Source organism: Anabrus simplex, chromosome 1 (genome assembly GCF_040414725.1).
Source record: "Anabrus simplex isolate iqAnaSimp1 chromosome 1, ASM4041472v1, whole genome shotgun sequence".
Classification (NCBI taxonomy): domain Eukaryota; kingdom Metazoa; phylum Arthropoda; class Insecta; order Orthoptera; family Tettigoniidae; genus Anabrus; species Anabrus simplex.
In genome coordinates this window covers 498,583,478-498,601,691 of record NC_090265.1, presented here as the reverse complement: position 1 = coordinate 498,601,691, position 18,214 = coordinate 498,583,478, and the positions used below count along the sequence as shown (strand labels likewise).

The 18,214-nt window shown below is 39.3% G+C and overlaps 1 protein-coding gene across 1 annotated transcript in view; it reads right to left on the bottom strand.

The window, feature by feature from the left end:
- Window positions 1-18,214, bottom strand: part of LOC136857016 (uncharacterized) — a 227,929-nt gene that overhangs the window by 80,883 nt on the left and 128,832 nt on the right. Inside the window, exon 5 of the mRNA XM_067135358.2 lies at window positions 10,485-10,781. Coding sequence (XP_066991459.2) covers window positions 10,485-10,781 — 297 coding nt within the window. The remainder of the gene's footprint in view (window positions 1-10,484; window positions 10,782-18,214) is intronic.

Below are 18,214 nucleotides of genomic sequence, written 5' to 3'. Positions count from 1 at the left end.
ATTTATTATTTCACAAACGTATCAGTATACCTGAAATAGAAAACTTCATTACTATCTTGGAATTCGTTTTGAACCACAATTTCTTCTCTTTTAATAATAAAATATATCAGCAAGATGGACTTCCAATGGGAGCGCCGGCTTCTGGAATTTTAGCTAACATTTACCTCGACTTTTTGGAACACACTCAGATAGTAGGTCACATTAAAGGACTCTATCTCTGGCTTCGATATGCTGATGATACCTATGCCATAATTAACAAGGAAATAAATGATAGTCACAGTATCCTTAATTGAATAATTTAGACCCAAACATAAAATTTACAGCTGAAGAAGAAGAGAAAGGCATACTCAATTTTCTGGATATCCAAACAATTCGTAAAGACAACCATTTCCAATTTAAAATATACAGGAAACCCACTTTTACCCCGACTACAATCAAAAGTGATTCTTCACATCCCATCTCGCAAAAGAAATCAGCTTATTATAGTTTCGTCAACAGAGCCTTTGAAATTCCGCTAACAGAAAGAGACAGAAAAAAGGAACTTTCTTTCATTCGTCAACAGGCTCTACATAATGGTTTCAGTTTGAAATTCATCAATAAAATCATCACTAAATGCAAATACCAACAACAAATTAAACTTAAACAGCATTCAGAAAAAGAAAAAGGATATGTAAAATTCACCTTTAATAACCCGAAGATTTACGAAATCACCAACTTATTCAAGAAACACAATACCAAGGTAGCCTTCTCTACAAACAACAACACGAAACATAGGTTCTTTAGTCATAATAAAGCTAATAAACTTAAAGATGACGAATTCCAGGAATCGGGTATTTATAAGCTGACTTGTGCTCAATGTAAAAAAACTTACGTGGGACAATCTGGAAGGAACTTCTCAATTAGATATCAAGAACACGTCAATGCTGAAAGATACAAAAGATTCTCTGCCATGGGATCCCATATGAAAGAGTCCAACCACAAATTCACCAATATAAAACAGGACCTTCAAATTATCTGTATGATTAATAAAAGTAATCTTATGAACAACCTGGAAAACATCCACATTGTTCTTGATAAATTGGAAAACGGTGAAGAGAATCTCAACGAAAACAACGAGCATAAAAACATCTTATATGAGAATATTAGCAAATACTTAGAATGGGTAGACATGAAACAGACTAGACGAACAAGAGATATAATCAAACACGACATCGCAGAAGCACAGCCCAATCTCCCTCCTCCCTCACATGTTATTTTAGATGACGATGAAACTCTACTTCCCTTCTCTCCAGAGCTTTCCATGAACTGTCAAACTGTATCACATCGTTACTTCACCAGGTCGCGCTCAAAGACAGACCCTCTAGACAGCGCAGAATAAACATCTTTTCCAAACAAGAACGAAAGGCAAGATGACCTATTCTGACGACCTCCATTTTTATCAAAGGAGTCTCCAAAGAACTTTTATTTGTGCTTATTGTCAATGTTTTTCTTTTCAGTTCTTTATTTATACAGCTGAAGAGGACCACTAAGTGGTCGAAACATGTCCTGTAAGTTTTAATTTTATTCAATTTTGCCTGAGGCATTAATAAAGTATCGATTAGGTGGTTATTTATACTTACTTCTTGGCAATGTCGGAGTCGAATAGTAATACTCGTCTACTGCTCTTCCGCAAGGAAAATGAAAATGAAAGAGGAGAACATGTTTTCGTAATAAATACGTAAATAACGTGTCCAATAACCGTTGTTAACTCGTTAAAAATAAAGGTTGAAGTAAACGATCTCTTAATTTTAATGTATTACCGTATGCTGAAATTAAGTAAGAATGTGATACACCTCAAGATATGGCAGGGTACATCACTGATTTCAGAGGATAGTTTACCTATATTTTCTCGTGTCTAGTTAAATTTTGGAAAGCTATTCCTATGTCAATTTTTAGCGAGGAGATTATAATTTCTCTACATACGTTTCAAATAGGTTTTCATGATACATATACGGTTAGGTTAGGTGACGCCGTTTGAAGAAGAAACCTGAAATGTTTGCCACAGAATCCTCTGGAATGATACCATATTTCTCCTAACCCAAGACGTTTTTCTCTCAGAATCTCATGTGAAAAATCAAGGGTCGTTTTACATTCGCGGCCTGATAGTAATGAACACCACTGGCAACTACCGCAGTATTGCAAGAGACTATCCTCATTTTTCCGTATTGAAAGTCTGTTAAAGGAGAACAATAAAACTTTGATTTCCACCTATTCAATACATTAATGTATTGTACACTATAGTTTTCACGCTATATGCATTTACGAGCTCTCTCGTCAACATTAATGCATTGAATAGGTAGAAATCAAAGTTTTATTGTTCTCCATTAACTACCGCAGTAACCGAGCTATTTCTTTTCACCCCTCCCATGCACGCACACAAAACTTGTTGACAATAAACGACCGCCTCCTTATCATACATCGCTAGCCGCGGCGACCGGTTGTACCGGTTGTACAGTGCCTATGTGTAAAGTCACTGGATCTCGGGAATTAGTGAAGAGAGAATGGCATTCTATTATCCTCTACAAAAACGTTTCTCAAATCTGCAGAATGGCATCAAAACATGCGAGCCTTTGAATTCTTAGAAAGGCCACGGCTACTTAGTAGCAGAGTTATAACACGTCTGCTGTACCTGACGCTTAGTAAAATTAAGTTTCATAGACAACAGGAATATTTTCGTGATGGATCGTCGTATTATAAAGATACGTGGAACAGGTAATGCTGGCAAATTTTCAACGGGTTCTCGTCGATGTTATGATGCCAAGTTTAAGTTAATGGCTATACAACACTCGGAAATAATTAATAATTGTGCAGCCGCAAGAAAATACGGCATAGGCCTAACTAAAGCCAATAATCGGCGTTGCCGTGAAGACGAAAATAGCTTAAAAATGCGTACTGCACCAAAAATGCATTCAGCTGCCCGCAACAAGGACGCTTTAAAGAAGTCGAAGATGAAATTGTGAGGTATGTGCAAAAACTGCAAGGGCGGAATTGCCATACTGCGGTGTATTAAACTTGTTCGTTGACTTTCAAAGTCCACGATTAAGGCCTTATACATTGCTAGCCGCTGAAGTTGGCCGAATCCATCAAGCAAGACGTGCATGTAGCGGCAACCAGTTATATCTGACCCTGAGTGAAAGTAACAGTTTTATAGTAAGCAAGATTATTTTCCTGATGGATTGTCGTATTGTAGAGAAGCGTGGAATGTGCATTGCTGGCAAATTTTCAACGAGTTCCCTTCGATATTATGATGCCAATTTTAAGTTAACGGTTATTAAACCTGCTGAAATAAAGCATAACTGTACAGCCGCAAAAAAAATACGTCAATGTAAGCCAATGTTCAGCATCTACAAATAGTCTAAAAATGCTTACTGTATAAGAAAGACATTCATATGATTTTACAAAGCACTTTTTAAGCCTGATTAAAATTATCTGAAGGAAAAAGTGGGGGTCGTCTTGGATTGGGAGAAATACGGTAATATATTTTTTCAGAATGAAATTAAACACTCATTCACGCAGTATCGGATTTCGAAAAACAACAAATAGTAAGCCATACTGTGGATATTATCAGCGAAAACGCAAGTAAACTGATTGCCGTTTCATACTGATTTTAATGTGTATGGGGCTTTTCCCGACTTTTTACAAAAATCGGATATAACGACAACCCGCTATAGTGAGTAAATTTTTCGCCGTTATGAATTCTCACTATAATGGACTTCTACTGTACTGCATTTCTGGAAATTTTTCCAGGCGAGGTCACCAGAGATATGATTCCACGCAGTCTTTACCCATGAACAAAGCAGCTGAACTTCCGGGTGCTTAATACGACCAGATGGCGTCGGAGCATGATTGTCAGCCGCCACCCCGTCGGTATTACAGCTGTTTCAAGACTGCTTTGAACGGACGGTTTACACAGGCATCCAACGACTGTAACATAAGAAAGACATCAATCCGCCCAGAATGATTACTAGATAAGTTTTTGTGCCCTTAGTTTGCTTCTTCACAGTTTCTGTGGTGTGACTGTGGTAGCTATCCATAACAAGCAAACTTTTCCATCCAAGCAAAGCAAATATATTACAGCCGGTCTTCCATTAGTAGACTGTCCATCCAACCAGAGTCCTGAGTTCCGACAATAACACCAGGAGGTAGATTTTCTTTCGGCAGCGTCCTTCTCTTCGAGACAACGTACGGTGGAAGTTTAGTTCCATCAGCAAATATACATAACATTACTGTACACCACTGTTTTTCATTACCACCCGTTCTGATGGAAACACTTTTTGACCCCTTAACACTCAGATAGTAATGTCTAATGGCATTTCAAAATAGATGGGCATCTGACCTGAATTTCCAATTTTGAAAATACAAATTTTTCTTTTGCAACCAAATTATATGGCGCTGGAAAAAAAAACAGTTTTTCTTCATAGGCAGTAGGAACACAGTGTGAAATTGTGGTATGCCTTCTAATGTTCAATCCATTCCTCTTATAGCTATTTCTGATCCACCCTCGGCTTGCTTTAAACTCAGGCATAAGTTCTTTTGCGATTTCTAATGCTTTCAATTGGCACATTTCGATACACGCGCTGTATCTCAATTCCCGCCTTTCTGTTACGTATTTGTACAGAATCCTTTCAATGTCAGGAAACTGTGCATTCTGCCCATGGCAATCTCTATGATCATCACTACAGATTAAAAGAAAATCTTTCTTCTTTCTCCAATCTTAAATACAAGATTCATCTGTACCATATTTCCTACCAGCTGCACGAATTCCGAAAATTTCAGCTTCCTTTATAACTTTCAGTTTTTCACTTACAGTAAAACACAGCAAATACCTTGTTGAATTCATGTTTACATGTGGCACTCTAAGAACATGAGACTGTAGACTGACTGCTGCCGAGCACTTACGGTAGAAGAAAAGGTGTGTTAGTGTTAGAGGTTGGTGGAGCACGTGCTGAGAAGGTCGGTTGCCAAGTCACTGTGACCATGCGTGTGCTAATGTTTGATTTAAGGGTTGTTCCGTACATAGAAATAATTTTACTGAGCTACAGCCAACTTTTAGGAAAGTTTTACACACATTTATGTTATAGAATAAATCTCCATTATCATATTAAATATGTAAGAGAGAAAAATACAGTACAGACATGTCCACTTGTTATTTTCAAATAAACACTATCAGAAAACGTGGCTGAATCCAGTGCCAACCCTTAAAACTGAAATAACCTAAAAAACGTAACATTCCCTAAGACGAGTGAAGTATCGCGCTGCAAGATGAAAGACTTGAATAAGACCCATACCCAATTTTTAAGCGATATTTTGAAAAAAAAAAGTGTGGGTGGTATTTGGGATTACCGTATTTACTCGTGTATTAGACCCCCCTCGCGTATTAGACCACCCCTGGCTTTTCGAGACGAAGAAAATGAAAAAAAAAATCTTGCCTATAAGACCCCCCAACGTAATTAGTCAGAGAACGATGAGGATTCCGCTTCGAAGCGGGTACAAGTCTTCTTACAGCTCTGATGACATCGCACAAATTTGTGAATAGTTTCGTCCGTACGACCTACGCAATGAAAAACGCATCGAATCCATGCAGTACATCTGTGTTACATAGTTAAGAAATGTCCGCCTCTGTAGCGTACGTCTACTGCAGCTCTGATGACGTCGCACAAATGGATGAATAGGCCTAGCTTCGTGTCCAACCCGCATTGCAAGCATGCATCAGTCATGCTATATGTCTTTGTTTTGTAGTTAATAATGTCCACCAGCGTAATGGCTAGCACAATTAGTTGCTGTTTTCGGGGGTCTGACTTCGATTCCCAGTACCGTACTGCCAGAGATTTACGAATGGCAGGAAGGCTGATATGCAGTAAAAGCGGTACCTGCAACTCCCCTCCACTAGGCGTGTCTAAAAAGAGCTGTATCACCTCAGGATGAGGAAACGAGTTTACTTTAGTTGAGAAATATTCACGGTTGTTGCTATTTATACAGCAGGCGAGATCATTAACAAAGTGGTCGTTTAATATCTCATAACTCGGGCCATTATAGTTACATATTTGGAGAGAAGTAAGTTTAAAACGTGATAAAAGCTATCCAATTCAAACAATCATTTTACTTGCCAACGTATCTAACAAATAATAATAATTTTATGTCCCGACGTACTTTAAACGATTTTCAGAGACGCCAAACAAAACATACTAGGGTATGCATTAATAAAAAAAGACAACGAACGTACAAAATTAAACATTATGATAATAAAACTCATTACCGCCACACCTGTAGATATCCATAAATGCGGTATATTTTCCTATTTATTTTTATTTTTTCCGTCAAACTTTTGGCACTATCAGGGCGATAATATACCTAACCTAAACAACGTAGTCTGTCTTATCTCCTGGACAGCTGTTTACGCAAATCCTGATGTGATAAATGTAGAGAACAAGCATGAAATACAGTGGAACCTCGATTATCCGTTCCCGGAAAATACGTTTTCCCGGAATATGCGTTCAAATTACGTGGTCCCGCGAGCATCGTAATTAAATCACGTTGTAAAAGTCCCGCATTATCCGTTCCTCGAAGAAACGCTTTCCCGGATCAACCGTCCAGAAATTCCAGTCCCATCAATGCTAAATCCTCGATCAATCGTTTTTTAATAAACTGTATCTCACGAAAGGACGGCTATGGCATATGTAAGGATCTTGGCGTTAACGCCCCGTCACTGCGATAATTAAAGCAAGTACTGTACCGGTACTAGAAAAGCGATCGAAGGTGAACTTGCATAAGAGACCATCTTAGCATCGCATTCGGGTGGTATTGTTTAGAGAATCTCGGAAAATCATAAAGCAGAGGGTGCCCACAACAATTGCAAGGAGACACGGCGCATTTCGACAGCTCTGCTTGAAGACTGAACGAGTTTCGTCATATGTTCTCACTTATAAAACGTCCATATTATGTCCAGGGTTAGATGTTTATATTTTTACATTTTTTCGATCATACTGCCGAAGAGGTTTTTGGCACTTTGCTCAGGGCACTGCAGAGTAACTGGGCTTTCAGGCAGGAATCGAAACTGCTCCTTCTTAACACAAATTCAGTACCTTTTGATATTATCGTACATGATATGTTAGCGAGACCAAAACAGATGTTGCACCCTATATTAAAAAAAGAAAAAGAAAGCCATGGGAGGTCTTGGGATTGCCTATTACTGCTTAGGTCCTGATGTAAGACTGGGAATGTTACGTTTTCGTGTTAAAATACCAAAAACTGCAGTCGTTTTATTTGCGCACGTTACATTTTAAATGGTTGGTATTATTTCAAACTCGACTGACATGTGCTGCGAGCGCGCTTTCCAGATGACCTCAAGGTCACGAATAACCGTAATTTCTGAAGTTTTTACATTTCTTTTATATTTCCAATTTGATTGGATTTGTGACGCGCAGAATTGAATATAATGCATTCGAGAACTTTTAAGAATCGATACTTACATTCGAAACCATGTTTTCAAGTTCAACATAACCTTTAAAAGTCGATGTAGGCCTAATTTGCGCGGTACGAGATTTCCAGAAACTGACTACGAACAGTACACCGGAGACCAAATTACAATGAAAGATTAAGAAATGAACGGATTTCGCCATCATTTTGGGTGCTTTTGTATCTAATGTGCTTTATTTTATTAGATGAGAGAATTAAAAACTACTTGTGGTCGATTGTCGTTTGGCTTGGCGTTACTAGATTTTTCGAAGTTTGGCTAGCCTAATCAAAGTTGCTGAACTGAAAGAAGTTTTCACGGGAAACTGACGAAGATTCCCCTGTAAAGTTGAATATAAAGTACCGAGATTTTGAACTCGCGTACCGGTAATTAATGCGGTTTCGCGGTCTAACATGCCCGCCTCTCATCCAGAGGGCCCGGGTTCGATTGCGACCAGGTCAGGCAATTTTACCTGGATATAAGTCTGGTTCCAGGTCCACTCAGCCTACGTGAATACCTTTAATTGTGGAGCTATCTAATGGTGAGATGGCGACCCCGATCTACAGAGCAAGGAATATTTGCCGAGAGGATTCGTCGCACCGACCATGCACACCTCGTAATCTGCAGGCCTTCGGGCTGAGCAGCAGTCGCTTGGCAGGCAAAGTCCCACTGGGGCTGTAGTTTGGTTTGGTTTAGGAGTTTTTGTAAGATTATAATTATACATATTTAATTTTTGTGATGTTTAGCCAAATTGTTGATGGTTTTCATTCATTCCCGGATTTTCCGTTTTCCCGTGTTGTACGTTTTATTTTCATGGTCCCTCGAAAAACGGAGAATCGAGGTTTCACTGTATACTCAAAAATAAGGCTCTGTGTTTCAACAGCCGCAGTTATCAAAATAATGTTTCCAGTTACTATGTATTACATTCGGAAGTACACCTCGTAACATACGCTAGTTAGTTATCAGCTGATGGTTTGGCATGCCTTCTACAGTACAGCTTTATTCAGAAGGAGTGGCTTCTGCTACATATACACCAACTGGGAATATCAGAGGCCATCTGGGAATAGATTTACACTGTTTAGACTCTATAGTCGGGAACAAAATTATTTTTAAAAGGTTCAAAAAGACGGGACCTTGCATGCTCTTGATTGCAGTGCATGGCTCGAAGAGAATGAACAATGAAGCATGGCTGACGTGACTGACGAGAGATAGCAGTGAAGATGACGTCACTTAGAAGGGCGACACGCCAGTAGCAAGGCAGGGAAGTTGGAGGTGCAAGGTGATAATTCAAATGAAAGCAGTGATCAGGTTTACAGTATGGTAGGCCTACTGCTGAACTGACAGAGACGAATGACTGGCCATTAAGTTCTTTTGTATCAATATTTAATTATATGATAACACGATACCCTTATCCCTTTCTTCTACGGGATCGAGTATGAAGTGAGACGAATCTTCGTAGCGAGTTTTTACGGCTGTATGCCCTTCCTGACGTCAACCTCACCAGAGGAATTAATATGTATCGAATGACATGACATGAGTAACTAAAACGGACTTTTATACATACCGTAGGCCTAAAATTCGTGTTCACCATTTTTTTGTCTTTTTACGTTTAGAAACAGTGCCTTCCGACGAAAATAGCCAGTATAACTTAAATACATTCTAAGTTTGTTAAATAATAGTATAGAATGTTTACACGTACAATTTATAGCTCTTTATAACCTAGAAGTCATGTGTTCGCTGCACAAAATTTTGAGGTCATCGCATATTGGACCCCCCCTTTATTATTTCTGGCTGTGAAAGTGGGAAAAAAAGGGGTCAAATACGGTATACGGTACGTTAAATCCTCAGCCCAAAGGCTGGTTGGATCCTAAACAGCTGTCATAGATAGCCTACACATGCCATACAAGATGCATAGGTTCTACTAAGAAAATGAATAGTGAGGTAATTTCACATTGCTTTTTTCACTGTGCCAGTTGGTGCTATTATGTGTCACCCTACCAAGTCCACTGAAATTCACAAACCAACTGACCCTATGAGTGAAACTTTTACACCACTCATACCTCAGTCATTTTCATACTGTAACAGACAAAGATGAGGCTGAGAAAGGTCAATGAAAGTATCAAACTTTATCTAGACTGTAGTAGTAGTAGTCCCTTCAAATAATAACCATCTTTTAGAGACCACAGCGTATCAGAATTTTCCTCTCTCTATCAAAAATAAGCGCTCTTAAATGCCAACTACCTGAACCAGGATTTGGTCCCACAACTTTAAGCAAGGGAATGACTGGATAATTAACTCCGCATTTCAAATAGGCTACAGTGGATGCCCATGAGGACAATTTATTGCGATACTATTCTCGTGTAAGTGATAATGAAACCACCTACTGCCATTTCTTGATGGATGCAGCATTTTTGCATCTGTCTCTTGGCACAGGCCAGAGCAAAACGTAGCTTCCACCATAGTCCCAGTCTCATCCAGGGCTATGACAATACAGAAGCAGCTGGGGTATGGGTAGTGCTGAGCACAACTAGTTCGTCTGATTGTTATGAAAGGTGTAGCTCATAGGGTCAGTTGTGCTGCAATAGCACTTTCTAGCCCAGCGAGGAAAGTAATTGGCAAACTACCTCACTCCTTATCTTGCCGAGTATGCCTCATTTTGGTCCTAACATGGGTTGTTGCGGTTTCCCTATAACTCCATAGCCTTTGGTGGTGTTATCTGGGGATCCAACCAGCCTCAGGGCTGATGACCTGACAGACACAGACAGATAACGAAAATGAAAGGGAAGATTAATCTTTCCTAAAATAGTTATGTTAATCCATCTAAGGACGTTGGTATTTAGGGTTGTTTAAATGCGACAAATACCTTTTTTCGTTGCCTTCCAACTACAGAAGAATTTCTGCACAACATAATTCCAACCTCCTTTAGTAGGATTACAATTTTGAAACACGCAAACTTAGAACACTAATACTTCTAACAACACTATAAATATACCTGTATGGATCCTTCCCCTTACAGGCCAATAATCGTTTCATTGCTTCATCTCCTGTAGCAGGAAGAGATATATTGTTTTCTAGTCCGGGAGGAAATCCATCCTTGAACCGATTTCCTAAACTTTCACTTGATGAGGCTCTACCTGAGGTAGAGCCTCTACCTCTTCGCCAAAAATTCCACCAACTGTTCTGACGAAATCCCAGCCATTCAAAAAACTTCATCTGGATCACAACACCACCAAGCTTTCTCCAAGCATGCTGAGACCAAAGACGCAGCCACTCCCAACTGAACAAGCACCTAAAACAACAACAGCATTCTGTAATTAGCATATATTTAAAACAATATTATAATCCTCAAGAGTAAAGGGCATAAATGTTAAAAAGGATTAAAATGAGGTGCTACTAGATCACATACAAATAACATAGCATAACAATGATTAAGGAAAATAGGACAGAATTCAACAGTAAATCCACTTCAAAAAGACTAAGTTAACACCCGTAAAACAAGAAAAACCTACAAGACTGGCAACAAGCAGCAATAATCCTATACATAGCAGAGAATACCTGATTAATATCTGATGCCATAATGCCATTTAGTACCATTTAGCATGTTTTGGCAACAGCGAAACAAATGGTTAGCCAAGGGAAGAGAGAGAAACAGAGCAGTGAAGATTCATGTGTCATTTAAGCATGTGATCACAAAATAGATGACAGAGTAATTTGCCTATTGAAGAACATTTGATTGCAAGTGTCTGGATCCAGAAAATACAATGTGGGTAGACAATGTAAGAAATTATAACATGGTTTCAACAATGATTTCAGAAAAAGCCTCTGAGAATGAAAGCAAGCTAGCTTGTAGTTTTAAGTGACTGTTGATATGATCACAGCCATGGGACATCCAGTTTAATGTGGAATATGAACCACAAGGACATTACATTTCATTTCAAAACTCTTACAGCATTAAACCAGGGACATCTCGGTGGGAAGCCAGTGGCAATCCCAGAGGTCAGTGGCCATCAAGCCCTCCTCTAGGAAAAGCAACAATGTTAGCTTGGAACAAACAAATGTTCCGATGTCAATAGCAGCCATAAGATACAAACTTCATAATTGATCAGTATTGACAAAATTCATAATATTTTAAATAAAGTTAAGGTAGGATCTATCTATTTAAACCAAGTTAATATCAAATTAATAGTTATTATATTTTAATCAAAAGATACTAGTTTTGACATACTACAGAGGTCATTCTCAGGCATTGAAGAAAGTAAAATAGACAAATTGGTAAGATCTAGAATAGTAAAAATCATTAAAATATGAGTAAAGGAAACAGTTAAAATATAAGTGGTTCACAAACATTTAAACTACGATTTAAAAATTCTTCTGGAGATTATACATATCCTTTACTTATATTTTAATGATTTTCACTTTTGTACAGTAGATCTTGCCGCCCACCCTCATCGGAGGGTCTGCCTTACAAGGGCTGCACTCGGCTAGAAATAGCCACACGAAATTAAAAAGTAGATCTTGCCAATTTATCTGCTTTACTTTTGTCAATGGCTGAGGATGACCTCTGTAGTAGGTCAATCAATCACTACTGATCTGCATGTAGGGCAGTAGCCCAGGTGGCAGATTCCCTATCCATTGTTTTCCCAGCCTTTCCTTAAATGAATGCAAAGAAATTGGAAATTTATTGAACATCTCCCTTGGTAAGTTATTCCAATCCCCAACTCCCGTTCCTATAAACAATATTTGCCCCAATTTGTCCTCTTGAATTCCAAACTTATCTTCATATTGTGATCTTTCCTACCCCTCAAACTTATTCGTCTACTGATGTCATTCCACGCCATTTCTCCACCGACAGCTCGCAACATAGCACATAATGATATAGATGTTGATTCCCATAGGGACCATTATATTGGTATTACATACCACATAGTCGAGCAGCTCGTCTCCTTTTTCCCACGTCTTCCCAGCCCAAACTTTGCAACATTTTTGTAACGCTACTCTTTTGTCGGAAATCACCCAGAACAAATTGAACTGCTTTTCTTTGGATTTTTTCCAGTTCTTGAATCAAGTAATCCTGGTGAGCATCCCATATATAGGAACCATACTCTAGTTGGGGTCTTACCACAGACTTATATGCCCTCTCCTTTATATCCTTACTACAACCCCTAAATACCCTCATAACCATGTGCAGAGATCTGTACCCTTTATGTACAATCGTGTTTATGTGATTACCCCAATGAAGATCTTTCCTTATATTAAGACCTAGGTACTTACAATTATCCCCAAAAGGAACTTTCACCCTATCAATGCGGTAATTAAAACTGAGAGGACTTTTCCTATTTGTGATACTCACAATCTGACTTTTAACCCCGTTTATCATAATACCATTGCCTACTGTCCATCTCGCAAAATTATCGGGGTTATTTTGCAGTTGCTCACAATCTTGTAACTTATTTATTACTCTGTACAGAATAACATCATATGCAAAAAGCCTTATCTCTGATTCCACTTCTGTACACACATCATTGATATATACAGTAGAACCTTGATTATACGTTCCCAGAAACTATGTTTTCCCGTATTATTCTTTCAAATTATGTGGTCCCGCGAGCATCCTAAGTAAATCACGTTGTAAACATCCTGCATTATCTGTTCCTTGAAGAAATGATTTCCCGGATCAACCGTCCAAAAATTTCAGTCCCATCAATGCTAAATCCTCGATCACGTGTTTTTCAAGAAAGTGTATCTCACGAAAGGACGGCTACAGCATACTTACGGATCTTGGTGTTAACGTCCCGTCAATGCGGTAATTCGAGGAAGTACTGCACAGTACCGTACTGGAAAAGCGATCGGCGGTGAACTTGCATAACGGACCATCTTAGCATCGCATTCGGGTGGTATTGTTTAGAGATTCTGCGGAAATCATAAAGCAGAGAGTGTTCACAACAACTGGAAGGAGACAGAAAGAGTTTTGTCAAATGTTCGTACTTTCAAAACGTCTACATTATGATCAAGGTTACATTCCCCCCCCCCAAGTGTATCGCCGAACAGGTTTTCGGCACTTCCCTCAGGGCACTGTATAGTCACTGGGCTTTCAGGCAGGAATCAAAACTGTTCCTTCTTAAGTATAACACAAATTTAATATTTTAATATTATCGTATACGATTATGTTATCGAGACCAGAACAGATGTTGTACCTTACATAGGCGTACATAAAGCCATGGGAAGTTTTGGGATTGCCTATTACTGTTTTCGTCCTAATATAAGATTGGGAATTTCACGTTTTGTGTTCAAATGTTATAAAAACTGTAGTCGCTTTATTTGCGCACGTTACATTTAGAAACTATGTATCATTTTGCAGTCGTACCGACTTGTACAACGAGATATAGATGTTGATTCCCATAGGGAATCTGAAATATTTGTTCCGAATGAGTAAATTTACAATACCAATATAAATGGTCCGTTATTGGACATTATAAATTTTCCAGCTAACGCTGGCAACCAGGAATGAGTTCGCTGGAAAATTTATAATGTCCAATAACGGACCATTTATATTGTACAACGAGCGCGCTTTCCAGCCAAGAGCAAGGTCGTGAATAACCGTAATTTCGGAAGTGTTAATGCTATTTTTGCTCTTTCCAATTTGATTGCGATCAGTAACAGGCAGAATTTAATATAATGCATTCGAGAACTTGAGGATCGATATTTACATTTGAAACAATATTCTCAAGTTCAACATACAGTGAAACCTTGGAATGCGAGTAACTTGGTCTACGAGTGTTTTGCAAGATGAGCAAACATTTTAAATAAATTGTAACTTGATAAGCGAGTGAGGTTCCGCAATACGAGCGTCAGGTGTGCCTATGTTTTCCCCTCCCCTGTTCGTTTTTTGAATGGATGAACGACGTCTTTGGTCCTGTAGTGAAGAAATATCTTTCAGAAAATAATCTGCCGCTTAAAGTCTTGCTGGTTATGAACAATGCTCCTGCTCATCCTCAGGCCTTGAGGCCTTGAGAACGACTTACTGGCGGAATTCAAATTCGTTAAGGTTAAGTTCCTTCCTCCTAACACTACTCCAGCCTATGGATCAGCAAGTCATTTCGAACTTCAAGAAGCTATACACCAAAGCACTATTTCAGCGATGCTTCGAAGTGACCAAAGAAACAAACCTTACCCTCCGAGAGTTTGGAACAAATCATTTCCCCATCGTGAACTGGCTGAAGATCATCGATAAAGCCTGGGATGGGGTCACCAAGAGAACTCACACTTCCGCTTGGGGAAAGCTCTGGCCTGACTGTGTTCTTGAACGTGACTTTAAGGGAATTGTTGGTGACAATGAGCCGCCGATTGTTATGAAATTGTGTCCTTAGGGAAGACTATGGGGCTGGAGGTGAATGACGTGGACATTCATGAGCTGGCGGAAGAACATTGCCAGGAACTATCTACCAACGAACTGATGGACCTGCATCGCGAACAACAGGAGGAGGTTATGGAGATCTTGTCCGGGTAAGAGGAGGAGAAAAAGTCAATGGAACCTCTCACTTCAACTGAGATTCGTAAGAAGTGAAAAATGTGGGAAATGATGCAAAATTTTGTAGAAAAACACCACCCGAATAAGGCTGTAGCAGTGCGAGCGATGAATCAGTTCAATGACAATGTAATGTCACATTTTCGTGAAATCCTAAAAAAGAGGTAAAAGCAACAGCCATTGGACAGGTTCCTCGTTAAAGTTGCACGAAAAGAAAACAATTCCAGTGAGCCAACAGATAGCAGTGATTCTGTTAGTGAAATTCGTGCTACACGTCATCTCTCGTCTCCCTCACACCAACAATAATTCTATTGTAAGGAAAAGTGCACTTTAATTTGTTTTACGTTATATTTTGTTTTAGAAATGGTACGCGAATACATATTTTTGTGTTGAGGACGAATCATCCGCATTTCAATTGTTTCTTATGGGAAAACTTGCTTTGATATACGAGCGCTTTGGATTACAAGCATGTTGCCAGAACGAATTATGCTCACAATCCAAGGTTCCACTGTAACCTTTAATAGTCGATGCAGGCCTAATTTACGCGGTACAAGATTTCCACAAACTGACTATGAACAGTATACCGGTGACCAAATTACAATGTAAGATTAAAAAGAAGAGATTTCGCCATCATGTTGGATGCTTTGGTATCTAATGTACTTTATTTTATTAGATTAGAGATTTTAAAACTACGAGTGGTGGATTGTTGTTTGGCTTGGCGTTACGGGTATTAAAATTTTCGAAGAGTTTGGCTGATCAAAGTTGCTGAACTGAAAGAAGTTTTCAGAGGAAACTGACGAAGTTTTCCTGGTAAAACTGAATGTAAAGTTTCGAGATTTTTAAGTCGTGTACCGGTAATTAACGTTTGAAGCCAGCCCCGCGATCTAACTTACCTGCCTCTCGCTCGGAGGGCCCGGGTTCGATTCCCGGCCAGGTCAGACATTTTTACCTGGATATGAGGGCTGGTTCTGGGTTCACTCATTCTAAGATTATCAGTACCTTAAACTGAGGAGCTATTTAATGGTGAGATGTCGACCCCGGTCTAGAGTGCCAGGAATAACGGCCGAGAGGATTCATCGCACTAACCATGCATCACCTCGTAATCTGCAGGCCTTCCGACCGAGCAGCGGTCGCTTGGTAGGCGGAAGGCCCATTGGGACTGTAGTTTGGTTTGGTTTAGGGGTGTTTGTAAGATTATAAGTATACATATTTTATTTTTGTGATGTTTAGCCAAATTGTTGATGGTTCATTCCTTCCCGGATATTCCGTTTTCCTGTGTTGTACTTTTTTTCCCGTGGTCCCTCCAAAAATGGAGAATCGAGGTTCCACTGTATATGATAACATGAAGTCCAATAATACTGCCTTGAGGAATTCCCCTCTTAATTATTACAGGGACAGATAAAGCTTTTCCTACTTTAGTTCTCTGAGTTCTATTTTCTAGAAACATAGCCACCCATTCAGTCACTCTTTTGTCAAGTCCAATTCCACTCATTTTTGCCAGTAGTCTCCTATGATTTACCTTAGATAGGTCAATCGTGATACAGTCCAATAGAGCTCCTGAATCCAGGATATCTGCTATATCTTGCTGGAATCCTACAAGTTGAGCTTCAATGGAATAACCTTTCCTAAACCCAAACTGCCTTCGAACAAACCAGTCATTAATTTCACAAACATGTCTAAAGGTCAATACCAGTACTTGATGATGATGATGATTAAAATCTATGTATTAATTTGATATTGAACTTGTATTGAATAGGTGGACCCTATCTTAACTTCATTTACAATATTAGTCAACAACAGTCCTTGAAGTGATTGACTAGTCAACAGTTTGTCTTTATGGGATGAGGTTGTTGAATCTATTGAACAGTCACCTGGTAAATTGCCCAAGAAATAAGCATCAGAACTCTGAGTACCATGTTCAACTTCATGTGGTGATGGTGATTATTGTTTTAAGAGGAAGAACAACTAGGCAACCATCCTTTATAACCACTAATAAGAAGAAAAACATGGAAGGGGTCCAACACTTTGAAAAATGAAGCTATTGGTCAAAGAAAGGCAAGGGCTACGAAGGGCATGAAAATGGAAGACTCCCTTGGCTCAAATGCTCTAATACCGTTGGGGTTGGAAAAGAACAAGAGTTGACCAAGGTCAGATGGGATAGATGAAAGTGAGAAGCCTGGCACAAGTAAGTGGAAGAAATGCCAGGAATCTGCTAAGGGCCCCATAGTTACCAACCCACGCTTGGAAGTTAAGAGCCCCTGGGGCCCCTTTTGGTCACCTCTTATGGCAGGCAGGCAGGCAGGCAGGCAATACCATGGGTGTTATTCTACCACCCCCACCCATGGGAGGATTAAAGTTTCTTTGAATCAATGAACTCAGTGATTTTGAAAGGGGCAAACACAAAGATGCAAGTGCTTTATTCCTACAGCATTTTCACATAGTTGCATCTTAAGAAAATGTCCTGTTTATAGACAGGAGTGTGATTTACGGCAACATACATAATTGTAAATTTGTTTTCAGTGCAAAGGAAAATGCACATTTCACAAAGGAGTTTGAAAATAACTCACTACATTTTATGTCGTGGGCAGGGGGCAATTATGTGAATGGATAATATTTTTTAAGGGACATGTTAAGGGAACAACTTACTGAGAAATGGTTGGGTCATGGATAAGCAGGATCAATGCCCATTTTGTGCAGTCTATATGCGAGTTTCTGAATACCGGTAACTACTTTTGTAAGGAGGTGGACAGGCCATGGATGATCAATATCACAAGCCACCATTACGATGGCCCCCAACAATCATCAACTTCACCATACTGGAGCCTCCACAGCGTAATGGTTAGAACTATTAGCTGCCATCCTCAGAGGCCTGGGTTCAAATTCCAGTACTGCTAGAGATTTAAGACTGACAGGAGGGCTGGTATGTGAATAAAATGGCACACACAGCTCACCTCCATTGGGGATTTGCCTGAAAAGAACTGCAACCTCCTCAGGATGAGGACAAAAGTTTACTTTTACAATAATGGACAACAGTCTACTGTGATATGTAGGAGAAAGTGACAAAAAATCACTACAAGACTAATGACAAAGTAGGGAAATGTGCCACAAAATGTTTTAAAATAATCACAAAGGAAGCCAACAACAATGGAGCATACACACACCCATTAGACCACTAAGTACGTACAGGAATGGTGACT